This window comes from Delphinapterus leucas, chromosome 6 (genome assembly GCF_059928025.1).
Source record: "Delphinapterus leucas isolate spDelLeu-1000000601 "Yukka" chromosome 6, BTC_Dleu_Yukka2, whole genome shotgun sequence".
Lineage (NCBI taxonomy): Eukaryota > Metazoa > Chordata > Mammalia > Artiodactyla > Monodontidae > Delphinapterus > Delphinapterus leucas.
Window position 1 is genome coordinate 19,779,940 of NC_143134.1, and position 22,292 is coordinate 19,802,231.

A 22,292-nucleotide genomic window follows, 5' to 3' on the forward strand; every position below is an offset into this window, starting at 1 on the left:
ACTTCATAATTTATATCCGAAGCCACAAAGCATTCATTCCCTTGGAACTTCACGTCACTTCATGTCATAAGTCACCATACTGAAATAATCCAAAACAAATTTTAATGCATAAAGATACTAATGTCTTTAAAATATCTAAAATGTTACAGAATATAAGAGAAACATCAAATGTGCTTATCCTGCCAATATCCTTTCACATTCTGCTCTCATTTTCCCTGAAATCCTCCTCTCTTTTCACCCTTTCCCTACAAGCCCTGGCTCTTCATTAACCATTAGGGAAGAGCAACAAGACAACTGGGCAAACAGTCTCAGCTCTGCTATTAAGTAATAATTTGACAGTGAGTAAGTCGATTAATCTTCATGAACTTCAAATTCCTCATCTGCAAAGAAACACTGACAGATGATCTCTTCAGAGGATTTGTCTTGCACAGAGCATGTACACAACATATACACAGACACTTAAACTCAACACATCTAAGGGAGGAAGAAAACAGAATAATGGCTGGAGAAAATTAACATGCTTTTGTTAGGATGCATAAACTTCTAATATGCAAAAATTGAAGACCTAAAAGAACAACACATCTGCAACAGTTGCATAACTCTACCCGTGACCACGGATCTCTGCGAGAGATCTCACTCTGACAAAAATGGATCCCAGATTTATTTCTTAACATGGAACTCATCAACAATAGTGATTTAATGAAAGTTACTTCCAGTTAGTTTTAAGCTAATCAGTGATGAAATAGGAATGGAACCCAGACAATGAAGCTGCTCTGCTCAACTTCAGCCACTGCTGCAGCAGTAAAGCACCAGGGATCCTCATGTCATCTGTCGTTAACTCGCACACCTTCATGAGATGGTATCTTCCTCGCTTTTATACACAAGTCAGAAACTACTTAATACATGTACACATAACAGAAAAGTTCCCCATTTTTCAAGCGTCATGGAACAAAATCTACATAACACAAGAGTTAACTGAGCTGGATCTTTTCGTCTTCTATAAGTTTATTTTATCATAATTTTGGACTTACAGAAGAGTTACAAGGACAGTACAGAGAGTTCCCATCTACACTCACCTAGTTTCTCCTATTGTTTACATCTTACATTACTATGGTGCATTTGTCACAACTAAGGGATTAACACTTGAATATGATTACTAACTAAACTCCACAGTTTTGTTCAGATTTCACTAGTTTTTCCCTACTGTTCTTTTTCAGTTCCAGGATACCACATTAGCTTCCTATGGTCTGTGACAATTTCTCAGGCTTTTCTCGTTTCTGATGACCTTGACAGCTTTGAAGAGTACTGGTCAGGTACTTTGCAGCACGTCTCTCCATTTGGGACTGTGTTTTCCTCACAGCCAGTCTGCAATTATGGGTTACTGGCAGGAAGATCACAGAGAGGAGGTGCCATTCTTTTCACATCACATCAAGGGTACATCCTACCAGTATGACTTATTGATGACAACTGGATGACCTGGCCAAGGTACTGTCTGCCAAGTTCCTCCAGTCACTCCACCCCCCTAGAATGTACTCCGGAAGAAATCAGTAAAGGGACAGAGAGAGAGAGGGAGAGGGAGTGTGTGTATGTTAAGCTCCATCCCTTTGAGGGGGAATAGCTAGTTAAATTATTTGGAATTCTTCTGTATAGGAAATTTGTCTCTTCTCCCTCATTTGTTTATCCAGTCAATCATTTATCAGTAGGAACTCACAGGCATTAATGTCATACTTTGGGTTATAATCTAATAATATGTAATTATTGTATTGCTCAAACTGTTCCTGATTTGGCCACTGAGAACTCTTTCAGACTGGCTCCTGGGTCCTTCTGACATATTCCCATCCTTCTGGTTTTTTTGAGCACTTCTGGAATATTTTTTTTAATGTGTAACTTTCAGATATTCTTAATATTACCACAAATTAAAGATGACTTCTAACTCATTCTATAGTTACATACTAAGTTTTAAGAACTGAATTCTCTCAGTTCTGAAGAGAAGTATAAATATACTGAGAACAAAAGGAATAACTAGAACACCGTAACTAACTCTCATCCTTGGATTATCTGACCATGACTGAGATTTCTATCCTGGAATAGATTCTCATTTGGTCAGCTGAGGTTCTAACAGTTAAGAAACTGTGTGTGTTAGCCTTCTTAGAAGTCTTAGCACATGCCTACAACTTGGATTTCATAATTCTAATCTTCCTGTACTCACTGCTTGTTTTTCTTTTCAGATGTTGGGGAAGTGAGGTGAGAACACAGCAGGCAAACTGCTCTCCGTTATAGTCAAGGGACTGCTGTCAAACCATCCTGGCACATAACAGCACAGAAATTAATTCTCATTTTGATCCAGTTTGTTTCAACACTTAGAGTTCTCATTAAGAAGCCTGTTATCTTGTAAAGCAAATAACGTCTAATAAAGACATTAAAAAATAAAATAAATGTAAAAAAAAAAAAGCAGCATGTTACCCTCGTCCGGACACATGACCATTTTCACAGTCTTCTCTCCTCTCTTAATTTAGCATACCCTCTGCGGAGAACACTGAACTTCAGGACTGCCCCGCACAGCTAAGCAGAGTACGATTCACCCAAATTTCTCCTCAAAGGTAACTAATTACTCCCTAGCATAGAAAATACTTTGCTGGATAGTGTAGCTATAAAATGCTAGTTTTTTGATAAAGGGTAGGCAAGCTGAAGGTATAGTTATTTCCCTGCAGACCGCTATGATGTTCCTTTGTCACTGTTGACCTCTAGAGGGAGCTCAAAGTTCTTGTTACTTCTTCCCAAAGGTCAGGACACTCCTCCCACAAGTTTGCTGTGGTCAAAACTTAAGAACATTTTATTTCGGCACCCCAAAAAGAAAGTTAAGTGTGTGCCATCCCTTTAGCAATTTCTTGCCCAGCAGAAGTGAGTAAGACGTAACCTGCTCACCTGCTCCTACGGTGAGCCTCAACCACTTCTGCCTCTCTCCCTTCCCGACTCCTCTTTCCTACTTTGCATTGGCTAGGGCAGATCACTGTAGCCTAAAAGGCTGCAGGGAGGGCGGCACTCCTGCTGATGGTAGCAGCCAGTGCACCTCCACCTTCCTCCCGCCAGGGCACATTGGCATGGAGGTGAGGGGAGGCTGCTCGCGTCTGCTCCAAGGACTGAGCGATCATTACCTTAGCACACCTCTACCACATTCTTGGGGCAGGGAACTTGTGCAGGAAATGTCCAGAAGTCAGACTGGTCATTTCCCCACTGTCAAATTGCCATTTCTTCTGTCTGTATGACCCTAAGGAAGTAACTCAGCCCCTTGAAGACTTAATTTCCTCATCTTTAAATACCTACCTCAGAGTTGCTTTTAGGGCTAAACAAGCCATAAACGCAAAGAAATGATCCCTGAATGAGGCACACAGTAGGCACACTGGTTAAAAGAAGATATGGGCTGGGGTTTGGGCTCTGTTGCACAAAGCAGAAACAAGCAGTTCCCTTGTTTCTAGACTATTCCAGTGAATCAACCTAGCCTAGGTAAAAAAAAAGTTCCCCAAATGGTCCAGCTGAGCTCCCAGGAGCCTGAGGCTAAAGCCCAAACTGGGAACAAAGTATTGCAGCTGCCGGGCTTGCTGCTTCTTTGTAGATACACTCAAGAGGCCTCAGGATGAAATGAAGCACAACTGGTTGAGGACAGGATCCTGTACTTCTGTCTCTTGGTCAAAATATCACCTCGATTTTACCATGATTTCCAAGAACAACTTAAGTGCTCACAGCCTTCATCATAACCTTTTCTCAACCTCTGACTCAGTGACCGGGAACACATTACGAGATAAGCTCAACAAAGACCACTGGCTGTTGATGCTCATACAGAACCTACATTGTAATGTTGCCATGAGAGTCAGGGTCCATAAGGTGATTTCCAGAGATGTGTTCTGGAACCAGCCTCCCTTCTTTTTTACTTGTTCCTGGATAATCTGATATCATGTTTGGATAAAATGGAATGGAACAATACCCTCCTGCAACAAAGAACAGAAAGATAAACAGTTGCTAATACATTTAGTCTACAGGGGTGATTTAACAAACAAGCCTTGGTGTATTAATGTTATATATAATGTTAGAAAGTAGAGCTCTAAATTGACCATTCGAAGCCTAGTTACCATCTTCATTAGATGTTCACCAACTTTTAACGGACTCATAAGTAAGTCCACTGAACAAATCATCTCATTAGGTTGCCTTATCGAAATAAAATGCAAATAGTTTCTCGTGGAGATTATACAAACAAGCAGTACTGCACAAAGCTCCTGCATCTATGCATGCCTTATTAAAATATTTTTATAACCAGATGGGTATCTGGTTATTAATATCTACCTAAAATCTTTCAAACTAGGATTATTATGGCCACGTTATAAAAACCTGAAAGCACTTCACTAACCAACCAGTGCAAATTTGTTTTCTGATAGAATTCCTTCAGCTCACCTACAAACTGGGTACAAAGAGGCAGAATATTTAGAAAAAGAGGTTAGAGGACTTTAAGATACGATACAAATAATGTTATCGAATTTATCCTGATGACAAAAGGAAGCCCACTGGGGAGTTTTAAATATGAGTAATCCAATTAGACATGTACCTTAGATTACGCAGGCTGAAGTGGAGTGGGAATTGGGAGAAGGTTAAGTAGAGGGAAGTCTGGAGACAAACCTAGAGTTACTCCAGAAATCCTGCTAAGCAATGAAAGTGACCTGAGCGAATCAGTATTAGTGTAGTAACAATATTATAAGTAGCCAACATTTAAAATTCACTTACAGTATGTTAGGGATTTAATCTTCATAACAAATCTATGAAGCTGGTGGTATTAATATATCCATTTAACAGATGAAGAAACTAAAGCATGGAAGCAAAAGAGGGAACAGAAGTGTACAGACTTTAAAATTCATTTATGAAGTATATAAAGCAAGGCTTGATAATTAATAAGCTGTGGAGAGCTGAAGATGAAAGCAAGAATAATGTCCAGGTTCTCATGCTGGCTGAATGTACTTATTACCATCAATGGACAGATATTTTACCTTACTTTAGGTATTCTTTAATAGCATCTAAATGGCAGGTCCAACTTCAGGTAAAAGAAAAAAGCTAAGCACCATTGGCTAAGTTCAAAAGAGCATGTCATGAATGATTTCACCAAAACTCTTAACCAAAAGGAATACATCATACATTACTATAAAAAAAGTAATTTCGTTCAGAACATTCTTTTTCCTCATCTTTTCCTTTTTTATCCTTTTCTTCTCGGTTCTGGTAGGTTAGTTTGCTCTAGGTGATAGTTCTCTGACCTTGTTTCAGTTGTATTTACACTGCAACTCATTGTTTCTGCTATACTTTTTAAACAATTATAATCGTATTTTTCAAATAATTTGAAATTAATTTCACGATTCCAGTTTCAAAGATGCAATTTCTTTCATGAAACTTACTCAAAAAGAATCAAAGTTTTTCTCCACTTACTTGAACTAAAAGTTCATTTCTCTGACAACTGATCTTATTTTTTATAAATCCTGCACATTTTTGTTGTTTTGCTCATTCCTTCAACAAATTCTTAAGAGAGTCATTCCTTTAACAAATATTTTACTGAGCATCTAATACATGTTAAGACACTCCAGGTTATGCCAGCATTTCTAGGTGCTAGGGATATGGGAGTTCATAAGACAGACCAAAAAATCCCTGCCCTCATGGATCATACATTCTAGTGATGAGGGCATATGATAAACAAATGAATGATAAATATAAAATGTACCGGGCAGTGCTAATAAGTACTATACAAATACAGTAGGGTAGTCAAAGAAAGCCTCCCTGAGGAGACGACTTAGGCAGAAACCAAAATTAGTCATCCAAGCTTGTAAAGTAAAGCATTCCAAGCAGAGGACCTAAGCAGAAATGAGTTTGCCAAACTTGATAAGACGAATGCAGGATAACGTGGTAGAAAAGATGGAGCATTTAACAGAGGCCAAACCATATTCAGCCTTGTAAGCCATGGTAGGACTGTGGATTTGTCGTAAGTGATAAGAAGCCATTGGAGAGTTTTTAATTTATGTTTTCAAGTGCTCATCTGGTTCATAAGTTATTGCAGTAGCCTGAGTAAGAGATGATGATGGTCTGAACTCAGGTGGCAGCCAGAGAAATGGATGAATTCAGAATACAGTCTGAAGACAGCACTGCAGAACTTGCTGAGGTTTCAAAAGAGGTGTCACAGGAGGTGTCAAAGGATGATTCCAAGGTTTTAGAACCACGTCCAATGGAGGAAAGTCAGTGCCATTTACTGAGGAGAGACACACCAAGAAAGAGCAGGTTTGGGGTAAGAAAAGAGCCAAAAATTCCATTTTCACATCTTTGGTGTTGATTTCGACCAGACACACATGTAGAAATGTCATCCAGGCAGCTAGACAGATTTGACAACTTACGGGAGGAAGAGGAGATATAAATTAGAGTATCATCAATTAGTAGAGGCATTTAAGGACAAAATGTGATTTCCTAGCGAGCAAGTACAGATAAGAAAACAAGGTCTGGTCTGAGGACTGAGCCTTCAGGCTCTCCCACCATCAGCTGAAAAGGAGAAAGCAGCTAGGAAAGGAGATTGCACCGGTACTACTGGTGAGGTAAGAGGAGCTTTTCTGGAAGCCAGGCAAAGACAGTCTTTCTAAAAAGAGGCAGTGATGGGGAATTCCCTGGTGGTCCAGTGGTTAGGACTCCGCGCTGCCACTGCAGGGGGCAGGGGTTCGATCCCTGGTCGGGGAACTAAGATCCCACATGCCACGCAGCGCATCCAGAAAGAAAATAAAATAAATAAATGAATAAATAAAAGGAGGCAGTGATGAACTGTGTCCGAAAGTGTAGAGAAATCAAGGGAATGCTGAGAATTAAACTTGGATCTGGTGACATGCAGATTTTGGGGGTGATTTTGACAAAAGTGGTTTCAGGGGGTTGGTGTCCTTAAAATAAAAGTTATTTTCTGTGTCTTTATTTTACAGTTATCAGGAGAAGCAGCTCTGGCACTGAGCTGTCTAGGTTGAAATCACTGCTCTGACAGTTGGAAATTTGGCTTGTGAAGGGCATCCTCTTTACGTCTGACAGTGATGAAGATTTTCCCTTACTTTTATATGTCTTGGATTATTCTGGGAAACAGAGGGTTAAGCAAACACTGAAGGTGATTCATCATGCTCCAGAGTTGCTGACTTCTCAGGGGGCTGGGTATACTGAGTGTAGTGTTTTTTCAAGAAAAGCACTTGAGTGATACACTGGGTCATTCCAAGCCTGAAAAATGCTATTCTATTGCCCTATGTGAAGGACAGTTTCACCAATTTAAGATTCTCAGTTTACACAGTTTTTTCCTCAAAGTTTTCTACATGGCACTCCACTCACTGTCTTTTAGCACAGCATGGTTCAACAAAACCTTCTGTGATCACAGAAATGTTCTATTCTACACTGTTCAACATGGTAGCCACTAGCCACATGTAGCTATTTACTGAGCACTTGAACGGCCAGCAGTGAGAGGACGAATTTATTTTAATTAAGTTTAACAGCTACACATGGCTAGTGGCTACCACTAACTGGACAGCTCTAGCATACAGAAGACAAACACAATGTCTACTTGATATACCTTCCTTTGCCAGTCACCTGTTTCTTGTCTCAATACTTGTACTACTTATTTCCACATCTTAAAATTTAGAAATCCACTAGGCTATTTCTAGGTGTGGATCCCATTTATTTTGCTTGGTATGCACTTAAGTTATCTGTAAAAGAAGTGTATTAACAGACCCTTCCACATGGAAGTTGTATAGAGGTTTTTAAATGAGTTTCAACTTGCCAAACACGTGGCACATAGTAAGTGCTCAATAAATATATTCCCTGAGCCCTTTTGATCTGTTCTCTCTGACCTCTCACTCTGAACTTTTACTCTACATGGAATCTATTATTTGTATTTCTTGTGTTTTTGTCTATAATATTCATCTTATATTTTCCTCTGAATTGCAAGAGTATTTCTACAGCCCTGCTGCTTCCTGCCTCCAAAGAGTCAACAGTTAAGAATCACATATTTCACTTAAGAATTCCTTTTTCTGCTCTCTGATACTTTTTCTTCAAATGCTCAAGAGTCTCCTTCAGAATATTAATTAGTTCTTCTTTAAATTTCAATGTCTTCTCTTGTTTCTTGCAGTAAGTCTGCCACCTTCTCTTAGACTGCATCTGTGTCTATCTTCTTGTGTATTCAACTTTAAAGAGAAAGGTCTATGTTTATGCAATATTGGGAACTGTGTTGGGTTCAATCAAAAAACATTTAGAACCAAGTTCAAATCTTTGGGGATAGGGAGATGTTTACATTGTTACTTCCTGTATTAGTTCTCAACTGCTGCCTAACAAATTACCCCAAATTCCCAAATTTAGCAGCTTAAAACAGTGAACAAGTATTATCTCACAGTTCCCGTGGATCAGGAATCTGAGTGTGGCTTAGCTGGGTGCATCTCACTCAGGATCTCTCAAAAGGCAGCAATGTGTCAGACAGGGCACCTGCCATCTCCAAACTTGATGAGGGCTGGTGGGGGAGGGTTTGCTTGCAAACCAAGCCCACACACACGGCTGCTGGCAGGCATCGGGTCTTCAAGGGCTGCTGGCCCACATGAGCTCCACAGGGAAGCTCACAAAGTGGGAGATAGCTTCCCTCAGAGCAAATGACAGGGCCGCCCAAAAGGCTTTGGTGGAAGCCAAAGCTTTGTTGTAACCTAACCTTGAAAGTGACATCCCATCACTTTGCCACACTTGTGGAAGCAAGTCACTAGGTCTGGCCATACTCAAGGGGAGGGACATGAGTACACAAGGACATAAGTGGGGGGCAGGGGTCACTGGGGGCCATCTTAGAGGCTGTCTGCCACACATTACCCTTAGTCAGCTTATCAATTCAGCAATATGTGGTCAGGAAGCAGGACTACAAGGCCAGAGAAGGAAGCTTTAGAGCAGGGAGTTTTAACATTGTGCTTCATGGTTAGTCTCTCTCCTACAACCCTGGGTAGCCAGTCCCTCTCAACTGGTCACATTCCCCTTGGTAAGAACCACGCTGAGTCATTCAGCGTTTAACCCTGCTTCAAAGCACAAGATACCTCACCAATGAACTGCCCCATGAACCACCTTCAACTCTAGCTCTGGCTGCTCAAGGTAGGTTCCTTTAGTCACACCCCAGGAGGGATTCTCAACCACATAAATGAATCCAAGTCAGCTAATAAGGACTTCCCTCATTATGTTTCTCATCTGTACCGTCTCCTGCCAAAATTCTTTTTAGTTTTGTTACGGCACTCTTCCAGGGTTTCCAAGGAAACTGAACTCTCCCCATTATGCTTCTTGGTCATTTCAGTGTGTTTGTCTGTTTGTTTTAACACATGGGCTTAGATCATCATCCTCCACTGGAAGTCAACACAGCGATTTGTTTAAGTAAAGCACTTTACACACTCCTTCAAAGACTCTGTTTTGATAAATATGACAGGAAATACTTGCTGGTTTTCTTAGTCATATAATTCAATCCTGTTGTTGGATAAAACAAAGACGTTTCAATCTACACCAGTTCCCAAGATATATTCTACTATGGTAATTTAAATAACTAAATTTTGATGATTTCTAAAAAATGCAGTGTCACCAAACTTAGTTCAGTTTAAGATGTGACTAATTAGAAAACTTAACACAGAAACGCTTTAACATTATCTTTAGAGGAATCACACACACAGCTGCTCAGCAGGATGAACTAATCAGAGCATTGTAAAGAAGCCTCTACCACTATGTGTCCAGCAGGGGGCACCTAGCACTATGAGATGGACATAACACTTAAAAGACAAATCTGAAGTAAAAAACACCAACAGCATCCTCACTCACAAACGAAAATACCCATTTTTGGTTTAACAATAAAAAAATATTTTCCTATACTGTATTATTCCTATACCCCACCCTCATTCCCAGGAAGATAATTTATTCACCCTATTTCCTTAGCATACTAATAAAGTGGGTAGGAAGAGAATCAACAAAAACTCAATCAGATGTCAACAAATTTTCTGATGTGATACTCTGGTGCTGGATAATCGGAATTCAGGTTCTTTGTCTTCTGCTGATGAATATGTGGAAAACAGAATTAAGAAATACGTTAAGTAGACACAAGGCCACCACATACTGCTGCACAGGATCTAACCTACACAAGCAACCATCCTGTACAGACACAAAAGGCACAGTGCCTGAGGCTTAACCCTGTATCTGATCTCAACAGATTTCTAGGTGATATGTTCTGAGTCAAACGGCATTTTCAAACATTTTAGCACTTCATTTAAGGAATAAAATTACTTGTTATCTTAGCAAAGTTGTAGGATACAAAACCAATGCACAAAAATCGGTGGCATTTCTATATATTAAAAATGAGCAATACAAAAAGGAAATTCCTTTTACAATAGTATCAAAAAGAATAAAATATTTAAGAATAAACTTAATAAATGAAGTGAAAGACTTACACAAGGAAAACTACAAAACGTTACTGAAAGAAATTAAAAACATAACTGGAAAGACATCCCATGTTCATGGATTGGGAGAGTTAATAGTTAATATTGTTCAATATTACCCAAAGTGTTCTACAGACTCGATGTAATCCCTATCAATATCCTGATGATGTTTTTTTCAGAAATAAAAAAATTCATCCTAAAATTCACGTGGAATGTCAAGGGACCTGAAAAGCCAGACCAATCTTGAAAAAGAACAAAGTCGGAAGTCTTACACTTCCTGATTTCAAAAGTTACTATGAAGCTAAGAAATCAACAGTCTGGGACTGGCATAAATGCAGACATATAGTCCAATGGAATAGAGAGCCCAGAAATAAACACTATTCTACTCCACATCTGATCACACGTGACCCTTCCACACATGGTGAAATGCTGACAAGGTCTTTTCAACACCTGGTGTTGGAAAAATTGGATATCCACGTGTAAAAGAATGAAGTTGGACTCATACCTTATACCATTTACAAAAACTGACTTAAAATGGATCAAAGACCTCAACATAAGACTTAAAACTAGGACTTCCCTGGTGGCGCAGTGGTTAAGAATCTGCCTGCCAATGCAGGGAACACGGGCTCGAGCCCTGGTCCGGGAAGATCCCACGTGCCACGGAGCAACGAAGCCCATGCACCACAACTACTGAGCCTGCGCTCTAGAGCCCGTGGGCCACAACTACTGAGCCCACATGCCACAACTACTGAAGCCTGCGGGCCTAGAGCCCGTGCTCTGCAATAAGAGAAGCCACCGCAGTGAGAAGCCCAGGCACCGCCACAAAGAGTAGCCCCCACTCGCCGCAACTAGAAAAAGCCCGCGCACAGCAAGGAAGACCCAACACAACCAAAAATAAATAAATTAAATAAATAAATTTTTCAAAACACCTAAAACTATAAAACTCTTAGAAGAAACACAGGGGAAAAAGCATCATGGCACTGGATGTGGCAATGATTTCTTGAATATGACACTGAAAAACAGGCAAAAAAAGAAAAAATAAATTGAAGTTCACCAAAATTAAAACCTTTGGTGCAAAGGACACAAGTAACAGAGTGAAAAGGCAACACATGGAATGAGAGAAAAACATGCAAATCATAATCATATAAGGGATTAATATCCAGCATATATTAAGAATTCCTACAGATAAACAACAAAAAAATCCCCAATTTTAAGACAGGCAAAGGACCTGAAAAGACATTTCTCTAAAGATATACAAGTGGTCAATAAACACATGAAGATTTGCTCGGTATAACTAATCATCATGGACATGTAAATCAAAACCACAGTGTAAATCAAATCCACTTGACATCCATGAGGATGGCTATTATCAAAAACAAAAACAGAAAATAACTAGTGTAAGTAAGGATATGGAGAAATTGAAACCCTGTACAACATTGCTGGTGGGAATTAAAATGGTGCAGCCACTATGGAAAATAGTACGGCAATTCCTCAAAAGTTAAAAACAGAATTATCTTATGATCCAGCAATTGCAATTCTGGGTATACACTCGAATGAATTCAAAGCACAGACTTGAACAGATATTTGAACACCAGTGCTCAAAGCAGTGCTATTTACAAGAGCCAAAAGGTAGAAACAACCCAAACGTGCATGACAGATGAACTGGATAAACAAAATGGTATATACATACAATGACTATTCAGCCTTAAAAAGGAAAGAAATTCTGACACGTGCGACATACAACATGGATGAGCTCTGAGGACTGTTATAGATGGAACGTTTCTGTCCCCCCGGCCCCCAAAATTCGTATGTTGAAATCCTAACCCTCAGTGTGATGATCACTAGGAGGTGAGACCTCTGGGAGGTGATTAGGTCATGAGGGTAGGGCCTTCATGAATGGGATTAGTGTGCCCTTATAAAAGAGGCCCCAAAGAGCTCTCTCTCCCCTTGTGCCATGTGAGGACACAGTGAGAAGACAGCAATCTGTGAACCAGACACAGAATCTGCTGGTGCCTTCATCTTGGACTTCTAAGAACTGTGAGAAATAAATTGTTATTTAAGCCACCCAGTCTCTGGTAGTTTGTTACGGCAGCCTGAATAGACAAAGACGAGGGGCATGTTAAGTGAAATAAGCCAGTCACAAAAGAACAAACACTGTATAATTCCACTCTTATTAGGTACCTAGAGTAGTCAGATTCACAGAGACAGAAAGTAGAATGGGAGTTACCAGGGGCTGGGAAAGGGGAGAACTGGGGAGTTACCATTTAATAGGTATGGAGTTTCAGTCTGGTAAGATGAAAAAAAGTTCTGGAGATGGATGGTGGCGAAGGTTGCACCATAATGTGTCATGTACTTAATGCCACTGAACTGTATACAGAAAAATGGTTAAAACAGTAAACTTATGTATATTTTATCACAATAAATTAGTTATCTCCCATAAGAAATTCCAAGGTAGGGCAATTAAATCCAATGTTAGTTAATTCACCAGCTTATTTAATTAAAGATCCAGGTTCTTTTCATCTTTACATTCTGACAAAAGATAGCTACAGGGTTGGGATCTAGAGTTCTCAGTGTGGGAGAAAAAAGATATAAATACAGAATGGGAGAGGTAAGGAAGAACTCTGTGGTAGTCCATCGAAATTGGCCTATCAGTATAAACTGGTATTTTAAAAATCTTATGACAGAGTATTTCAATCATATATGAAAGTAGGTAGAGGAGCATAGTATAACAAATTCCCACGTACCCAGCTTCAGCAAGCACAAACTCATGGCCAATCTTGTTTCATCCATAAAGTCATCCCATATTATTTTTTGCACATCCCAGATATCAAATTATTTCACCCTTAAATATTTCAGAAGTTATCTCTAAAAGATAAGACCACCACTTTGAATATAGCCATACACCATACCTGAAAAAAATCAATAGTACTTTATCACAGCTAAAAATAATCAGTATTACAAATATCAAATATCCAGTATATGTTCAAATTTCCAATTGTCTTGCGTCAAAAAAAAAAGTTTAACTACCTGAATTATGATCCAATACGGTTTTCAAACTACAATGGATTGATACATCCTTTAAGTTTTTTTAATCTATAGGTTCCCCCTCTATTTTTTTTCTTGCAGTTTATCTCTTGATAAAACAACGTACTGTAGTTCATCCTATATGAACTCACGATTTAAAAACAAAACCTAGGACTTCCCTGGAGGTCCGGTGGTTAAGACTCCGCACTCCCAATGCAGGGGGCACGGGTTTGATCCCTGGTTGGGGAACTAAGATCTCGAATGCCTCACAGTGTGGCCAAAACAAATACGCCTTTTAATTTCCTAGTTCTGTCTAGAAAAAAATGACAGGGCCTAGGAATAAAGATATTCCAGCAGTAAAGAATACACTTAGTACATATGATGGTTTCCAAATAACATTCTCTACTAAAAGAACACAAAATTTCTTAGAAAAATAATTCCTAGTATGGTGGGGGAAAAAGTACAACTGGAAACATCTTGTGTCAAAAGAATAGGGAATATTAAAAGACTGACTGGGACACGTAAAGGGAAGAGACTTGATGGGTCTCTCACTGGCCAAATTTAGGACAATTTGAGCATCAAAAGAAATGGTGGCATTAACAGATTGGGTGGCATTAATAGATTGTTAATACATGGAACAAAAAAGAACCTACAAGTCCACATTGACACTAAAAAGGAAAAGAGTTGGGAAATTAGAAGATCACCATTCTGCATCCACCAGTGTAATAACTGCCTCAGGCAAGGACCATCAGTGATTCACTTATTAATTACAAAGGAGGGAAAAGGGCCTTTTTTGAGAGATCTAGTATATACTACATGACCAAGAGATCAATCATCAATAACAGGACAAATTTATTACATGATGTGACGCACCAGGAAGCACACTCTATGTACTCTTATGTAATATGTCTTGTCAAAAATGTTTAACATGGATTTAATTATGAGGAAACAATTGGTGAAATCCAGAAAGTGAGATATTTTATAACAAGCTCTGACTCTTCAAAATTAACAGAATGCTTTGGTTGGATCCTGAATTGAAAAAAAAATATATATATATATATATTTTTTAAGGACAGTTTTTGTGTCAGTTGGAGAAGTTTAAAAATGGACAGTGTAATAGAGAACATTTCTGAATTAATGCTAAATTACTTGGGTATCATAATGTTACTGTGGCTGTGTAAGAGAATATTCTTGTTCTTAAGAGATAAAAGCTGAGTTATTTAGGGGTAAAGCATCATGCTGCTTCCAATTTACTTTCAAAAAATTTAGAGGCCAGAGTACAGGTATAGATAAAGCAAATGTGGCAAAATGTTTACAACTGGTGAATATAAGTAAAATAAAGAATGGTTATCATCATATTTATTTTTCAATTTCTTTGTGGGCTTAAAATTTTTCAAAATAAAAGTTGGAAAAGGAAGGGATAGAGGGAATATAGCAACTCCAGATACATTCTCGTACAATGGCAGCAAAAAAGGAAGCTCTCTCCTCTCTGGGTTTCTTTTCAAATGGGTTGCAAAGCCTTTCAGGGAACCACCCCTCTGGTTCCTGCCCCCAGCAGAGAGCTCATCATATTTCATTGTATAGATCTAATATTATCTGTCTGACCTCATTTCACATTTAGCTTAGTCCTAAAACTATGAAGCCACCTATAATGGAAAAAAAAAAAAAAGCCAGATTGGCCTTTTCCTATCTAACCAGTGTGAAAACCAAGATCTAAGCTGGCATGTTTCTCCCAAATCATCACTAAACCAGATAATCTCCCTTATTCTAACCAAGCTATCTATATAGGGCACCCATGACTGGGGGAGAGGGATTCATGCCTCTTACAAAGGAGATGTAGGCCTACTCCACCCCACTTCAAACAAGACACAATCAAAGTTGAAGATTTTAACTGTTACTACTCTAGAACCTATTCCATTCTGCATTAACCAACATTTTATCTGACAATGAAAGTTACAGTAGCATTTTTTAATTTCTTGAAGAAGATATCTAATGTTAGGTGCAGATGAGGTACGAAGAGCACTGAACTAAGGAATCATCAGGCCTGAGTAAAAAGTTCTAAGACTGACCCTGCAAGTGGCCATTTCCGCCCTTCTCCTTTTAGTAACAAAACACCCTGATACTCCCCACTGGGCGGCCCTCCATCCGCACCCCCAGCAAAACCACGCACACAGTTTTAACAGGAAAGCAGAGGTTACATTTCTTGGGCTCTTCTAAGGCCATGTGACCAAGTTCTGAACAACGGGATACAAGTGTAAAGTTTCCACGGTACATCCTTAAAAAGCAGCTCCTTGTCCTCCTCTCTTTGTCTCCCTCCCAGGGGCTGAACACAGATGTGAACCAGATCTGGCCATGCAGATAAGAGCAATACGCTACGGAAGAGTAAAGACGAAGACATAAAAAACCTGGGGTGCTGGATAATCCCAGGAAAAAAGCAGCTTATCCATTTCCAACTCCTCCCTACCACTGGTGGCTTACATGAGAGAAATAAGCTTCCAATTTGGGGAACCACGGGGTATTTGGATCTTTTACAGCAGCTTGGTCTATAATAGCTTGTGTGACTCAGGGTACATTTCTGGGCCTCATTTTACTGGTTCACAAAACTGAGAAGAATGATATGAATGCTATTAACTTCTTTAGCTGGCTGTTATTTTCTTTTGTTTTAAAAAACTAGTATATACATTTAGTAAAATAAAACACTGAAGTTTTATATATGTTTAAATAAATGGGATGACATGTGAAAACACGCTGCACAATTTATTAATTTATTGGGTTGTTTTTTTTTTTTGATTGTACGCGGGCCTCTCACTGTTGTGGCCTCTCCCGTTGCGGAGCACAGGCTCCGGACGCGCAGGCTCAGCGGCCGTGGCTCACGGGCCCAGCCGCTCCGCGGCATGAGGGATCTTCCCGGACCGGGGCACGAACCCGTGTTCCCTGCCTCGGCAGGCAGACTCTCAACCACTGCGCCACCAGGGAAGCCCAACGCTGCACAATTTATATACCCTTTCAACAAATAATTACAAAATGCCCACTGAGTGCGCCAAATACTGTTACGTGCCTGAGATTATTCAAGATGCTAAGAATAAAGTGGTAGAAATAGAGTTCAATGCCTCATGCGTGAAAACTTTAAACTTGAGAGAAAGCCTATAATAAGCAAGCAAACAATAAATAAGATTATTTCAAATAATAATGCGGGTGAAAAAGAGGAAAAAAAGCAGATAACACTGAGTGTACTTTGGGGTTGGGAGGGGACTTGAGTTAACTTACACTGGTAGTAAGGCCATGCAAAAATTTGGGTAATGTACATTCCAGGTTAAAAAGGCAAGTTGAAAGCCTTCAACAAGAACAAGACTGTGTATGTGTATGTTCATGGAACACAAGGAGGAGACGACAGAAAAGATCTCAGAGGTAGGCAGAGGCAGCCTGGTAACTAAGTATACAAATGGTATAGTACTAATATCAGGGGATGAGTGCTCCTGATAAAAAGAGAGAAAAATTATTACTCCCTTAATTCTGTTTTGGTTTCAGGAATAAGTGATGTTCCCAGTAGAAAATTATGAACTTAGTTGCCCTGCAATCAGTAACTGACTATAATCTTTTTTTATTCACTTTGGGACAAACATTTCAACTAATTAAAAGTGATTTTAGAAGTAGAAAAAAAACCCTTAAAAGTCATTAATATTTAATAAAGCTCAAGCTTTCTCTTGACATTTTAAAGATGTGAACAATTTCACATGTGCATTCAGTCAACAAATGGCTCATGAGCTTCTACTACGGATGCAGACACTGCTGCAGATGCTGAAGGCAGCACAGCAAGGACCTGGTCCTTGCAGAGTTTAATGTATCGAAATACACTTCAAAGTTTAAAAATTATAAGAGTAAATTTTTTAAAAACTCACTCCTTTTGGCTGATTCCTTAATGTCTAAAATTTGGTTTGAAAATAGTGTCTTTTACTTTAATTTATCTCATTTTTTGCTCTAATTGGGGGAAAGATTCCACAATTTTCCAAGGTTTATAGTATATGGAGAATAATAGTACACAACGTTAGAATTTAAATATGAGAAAACAATTAAGTCTACCTTTACATTAAAAGAATTATAAATATGAATTCTGTGAATTCTCCTGTTCCATGGCAGAGTGATTACCAAGTGTCCTGCCACATGAAGGAAACAGAACTATATTTATTGATCTACCTGTTAAACATGGAGATTCCAAACACTTCATTTAACTCTTCCCTTTAGATCCCACTAAAATGACAATAAATGAATAAAAACAGTTTAAGACAATAAGAACAAAGGAACATGTAGGGAAACAGCAGAGGACAATAACAAATGTGCTGGAAAATGGAAAGCAGGTAACTTAGCAAAATAAAGGAAACTGAAAACTAAAAGCACGTGGAGGGGGTTGCCAAGAAGAGACGAGGAGATTCACCCCACAGACCAGGAGATTCACCCCGCAGACCGCAGACCATGCAAGGGGCCAGCACAGGACAACAGTGAGACATGGGGCTCAAAACAAGGCTACTGGTTGAAACATCTACATAAGATGCAGAGAAGTCCTACACTCGAGGAGAGAGCTGTTTAGTTTCTGAAGAAACTGAGCCAGAGAAGATATCGGTTGGAGCTGAAGGCAAAGTACCAAACTGAAAACGAGATCAAGTGAAAGGATGCATACTCAGCAATGAGCTGACCTTCCTGGCTCTCAGGATGCCAGCAGCCAGGCTTAAGATATGACACCCCACACACACACCTGCCTCTGAAAGTGTTCCTTCTGTTGAGACGCTGAGAATCCCCGGCTCATCACCTTACAGTGAGCCCACCAGCTGATTCGCTGTCAAAGGAACTCAAAGGAAATGGAATGCCAAGATTAGATTGATCTTCTCAAAGATACTCCGTCTACAAAACAAAGGTTGCTGAAAAAGGAATACTCCACAAAAAGCTTTTAAAAATATAATAACTGAAATTGGAAAAATCAGTGAAAGAGTTGGAAACAAAACTGAGGAACTCTCCCAGAAAGAACAAAATGTAAAGATGATGGAAAATAGAAGGGAAAACACCCCCACAAAAACTAGAGGATCAATGCAGAAAGTCCAAGATTCACATATTAGGGGTTCCAGAAACAAACAGAGAAGAAAAAAACTAAAGGAAATGAATCTGCAAGTTTAAAGGGGCCAACGCGTATTGGCCCAACTAACGAAAAAGACTCACACCATAGCACATTGTCCAGAGAGGAAAAAAAAATAGTGTGCTACAGAATAGCAACAGGCTTCTCAAATGCAACACTGGACAGTAGCAGACAGAAGAAATGCCTTCCAAATTCTGAGGAAAAATGATTTCTAATAACCAGCCAAACCCAAAAGTGTGAAGGCAGAATAAAGACATCTTTTCCAAGCAGGTGAGATCTCAAAAACTACCACCCATGAAATCTTTCTCATGACATACCAGATGCTGTACACCACTAAAATGAGGGAGTAAACCAAGAAAGAAAAAAACATGGCATCCAGGAACAAGGAGATCCAACACAGGAAAGGCAAAAGGAGTTCCCACGATGGTGATGTGAAAATGATAAGAACAAAGGAAAATCCCAAGGCTAAGCAATAAACTTAGAAAACACCCAGAGTATCAGAGGGACAGAGCTCAAGGCAAAAGTGAAACTGGTAGAACATCCAATGTGCTTCAAAACACTGTCAGGAGAGCTAGTCTCCTGTCAGAGGATTTGAGGGTGATTCAGTGATAGATTCACAGAAAATGAAGCAAATCACTTCAGACTGAAACAGCATGATGGAGAACTCCAGGGGTCGAGGGGAGAGAAAATAATCGATTACCTGATTCTTTTGACCATGTAGAAAACTATACTGAAAAGCTACTGAAAGGTGTAGAAAGAAAACAGTGATGGTAGATTAAAACAAAAAAACAAAAACAGATGGAAAAACACAGTAATTATTATCCCTAGAAAAAACAATGTTATAGCAGAAAGGATATAATCATAATTCATTACCTGGCAGTGTGAATAGTATTTATATGGACATAATAATGTCTACTTTTGTATTTGTTTCCTATGACCGCTGTAACAAATTACCATAAATTTGGTGGCTTAACACAACAAAAATGTATTTGCTTACAGTTCTGGAAGCCAGAAGTCCAAAATCAGTTTCACTGGACTAAAGGTATTGGCTAGGCTAGCTCCTTCTAGAGACTCTATGAAAGAATATGGTTTCTTGCCTTTTTTGAGCTTCTGGAGACCACCTGCATTCCTTGGCTTGTAATCCTTTCCTTGCTTCACTTCAACCTCTTGCTTCTGGTGTCACATCTACTCCTTCCTCCTCAGATCTTCTTATCTCCTCCTCTTTTCCTTACAAGTACCCTTGTGATTACATTTAAGGCCTAGGAGGATAAGCCCAAATAACCTCCCTATCTCAAAAAAATCCTTAATTTAATCACATCTCAAATCCCTTCGTCATATAATATTCACTCATTCCCAGGGTTACAAAGTGGGTATCTTCTTTTGGGAGGGGGAGGGAGGCATTATTCAGCCTGTTTAAACTCACTCTAACATTGGTTTAAACAATAATAATGGTACAACCATCCTGAGGAAACAGAGCAGGAGCAGTAAGAGGGGCAGAAGAGAGCTCAATTCATAGCTACTATTTATACCTGAGGATGTCTAAAATTGATAAAGAGCTGTATGAGCATCTCCCTAGAAACAGGAAAACAAATACCAGAAGAAACTGCAAGAAGAGTCTGAAGGGGAGTCAAGGTGAGGATAGGTGAGGAGGGACAGAAAACTATTAATCTTCCTCAAAAGCATTTTGAAACTAATGACTTGTTAAGTTATGTACATGAGCTATACGGATAAAATGAAAATCAGCCTAAAACAAAACTAAGATTAGGTGGCCGGGGAGGCAGAAAGCCTTACTGGAGACTGAAAAGGTCACTCAAGGCTAATGAAACAAACAGAAGAATCACAAACATAAAAATTAAAAGGTTAGTCATTTATACTTATTGAAACCTGTGTTAGAGATTATGAAACAACCAATTAAGGAGTTAAGATTTCACTTCTTGAACTCATCCTTTTCACAGCACTGGGGGACAATCTACTTATAAAAGCAATTTAGCAAAAGCAAGCCTATAAGTATAGCAAGATCTTGGCCTGCGCTAAACTGAACTTGCAAACACGGATTTAACCTAACAATTAGGGATGCCTAAAGTGTAGTGTACTACGATGCAAGCTGTTCTTTTAACAGCTAGTACAAAGCTTCCCAGGAGGTGTTTATTCATTTATTGAACAACTGTTAACTGATGTGAGAAGAGCACAATGGATCTATTCAGTATGTCAGAAATGCTGAGTAAAAGAATTAAGAGACTACCGTACCTGTTCCCCTTCCCCTAAAAAAGGCTATAAACTGCCTTGGCGCTCAGTGTGGACCGCAGACCACCAGAGCAGCAGCAGCAGCAACAACACGGCCGTCATTGGAGCTGGTTAGAAGTGCAAAATCATAGGCTCCACCCGAGATCTACATGCAGAATCATAATCTCCATTTTAACAAGATTCCCAGGAAATTCGTAAGCACATAAAGCTTGAGAAGTACCTGTATTGGGCTAACACCATCCCTCTGACAACAAAACAGCACACCTCTGAATAAGGAATGGAGGAGAGAAATAGGGTGCTCACTGGTAAAACTTGCTTTCTCTTCAGACGCCTTTTTTATGAGCTATCCATATACTCGTCAGCCTACTCAAGGTTTGGTAAAGCATTCAGATCATCATAGAAACAGCTGAGGAGTGGAGGAAAGAAGAGTGGGAAAATACTTATAATATAAAAGAATAATGTACTTATAATGTTGCCTTAGATTGGGGCGGGGGATACCCGATAGGGCTTTTTTAGAGCCTCAGTAATTAGGGGTCAATACCTGTAACGGGATTTTCCTGATATCACACCTTCAGGTGTCCCAAACTCCACTCTTACCTGCTCAGGGAAAATGAAACTAATGGTGAAGGATGCTTTGGGCTCTACTGCCTGTTCCAAGTTCCCCCTCACTCCCGAATTATATTATTCCTGAGAGAAGATGTAGAGTACACAATCACAGGAAAGAACAAAACACTGGAGGAACTTGAGAAAAATGGGAAGATGCAAAAAATTAAAAATTAAAAAAAAAAAGCTTGAAATTTTGTTGCCCCACATTTTTTTTTAAACTTCTTTACTGGAGTATAATTGCTTTACATTGTTGTGTTAGTTTCTGCTGTACAACAAAGTGAATCAGCTATATGTATACATATATCCCCTCCCTCTTGCATCTCCCTCCCACCCTCCCTATCCCACCCTCTCTAGGTGGTCACAAAGCACCGAGCTCATCTCCCTGTTCTATGTGGCTGCTTCCCACTAGCTATCTATTTTACATTTGGTAGTGTATACATGTCCATGCCACTCTCTTACTGCGTCCCAGCTTACCCTTCTCCCTCCCCGTGTCCTCAAGTCCATTCTCTACGTCTGCGTCTTTATTCCTGTCCTGCCGCTAGGATCTTCAGAACCTTTTTTTTTTTTTTTTTTTTAGATTCCATATATATGTCTTAGCATATGGTATTTGTTTTTCTCTTTCTGACTTACTTCACTCTGTATGACAGACTCTAGGTCCATCCACCTCACTACAAATAACTCAATTTCACTTCTTTTTATGGCTGAGTAATATTCCATTGTATATATGGGCCACATCTTCTTTATCCATTCATCTGTTGATGGACAGTTAGGTTGCTTCCATGTCCTGGCTATTGGAAATAGTGCTGCAATGAACA

The 22,292-nt window shown here is 39.4% G+C and overlaps 1 protein-coding gene across 8 annotated transcripts in view; it reads right to left on the reverse strand.

Moving 5' to 3' along the window:
- PPP2R2A (protein phosphatase 2 regulatory subunit Balpha) overlaps positions 1–22,292 on the reverse strand; it is an 82,966-nt gene that overhangs the window by 41,124 nt on the left and 19,550 nt on the right. For 3 of the 8 annotated variants that reach the window (XM_089912786.1, XM_089912787.1, XM_089912785.1), the window contains one exon: positions 3,848–3,986. The exons of 4 other annotated variants lie outside the window; for them this stretch is intronic. In XM_089912786.1, coding sequence (XP_089768912.1) covers positions 3,848–3,863 — 16 coding nt within the window. In that variant the 5' untranslated portion in view covers positions 3,864–3,986. Of the gene's footprint in view, positions 1–3,847; positions 21,791–22,292 lie in introns of those variants that run through there. One more of the 8 variants, XM_022595025.3, reaches the window with a different exon arrangement.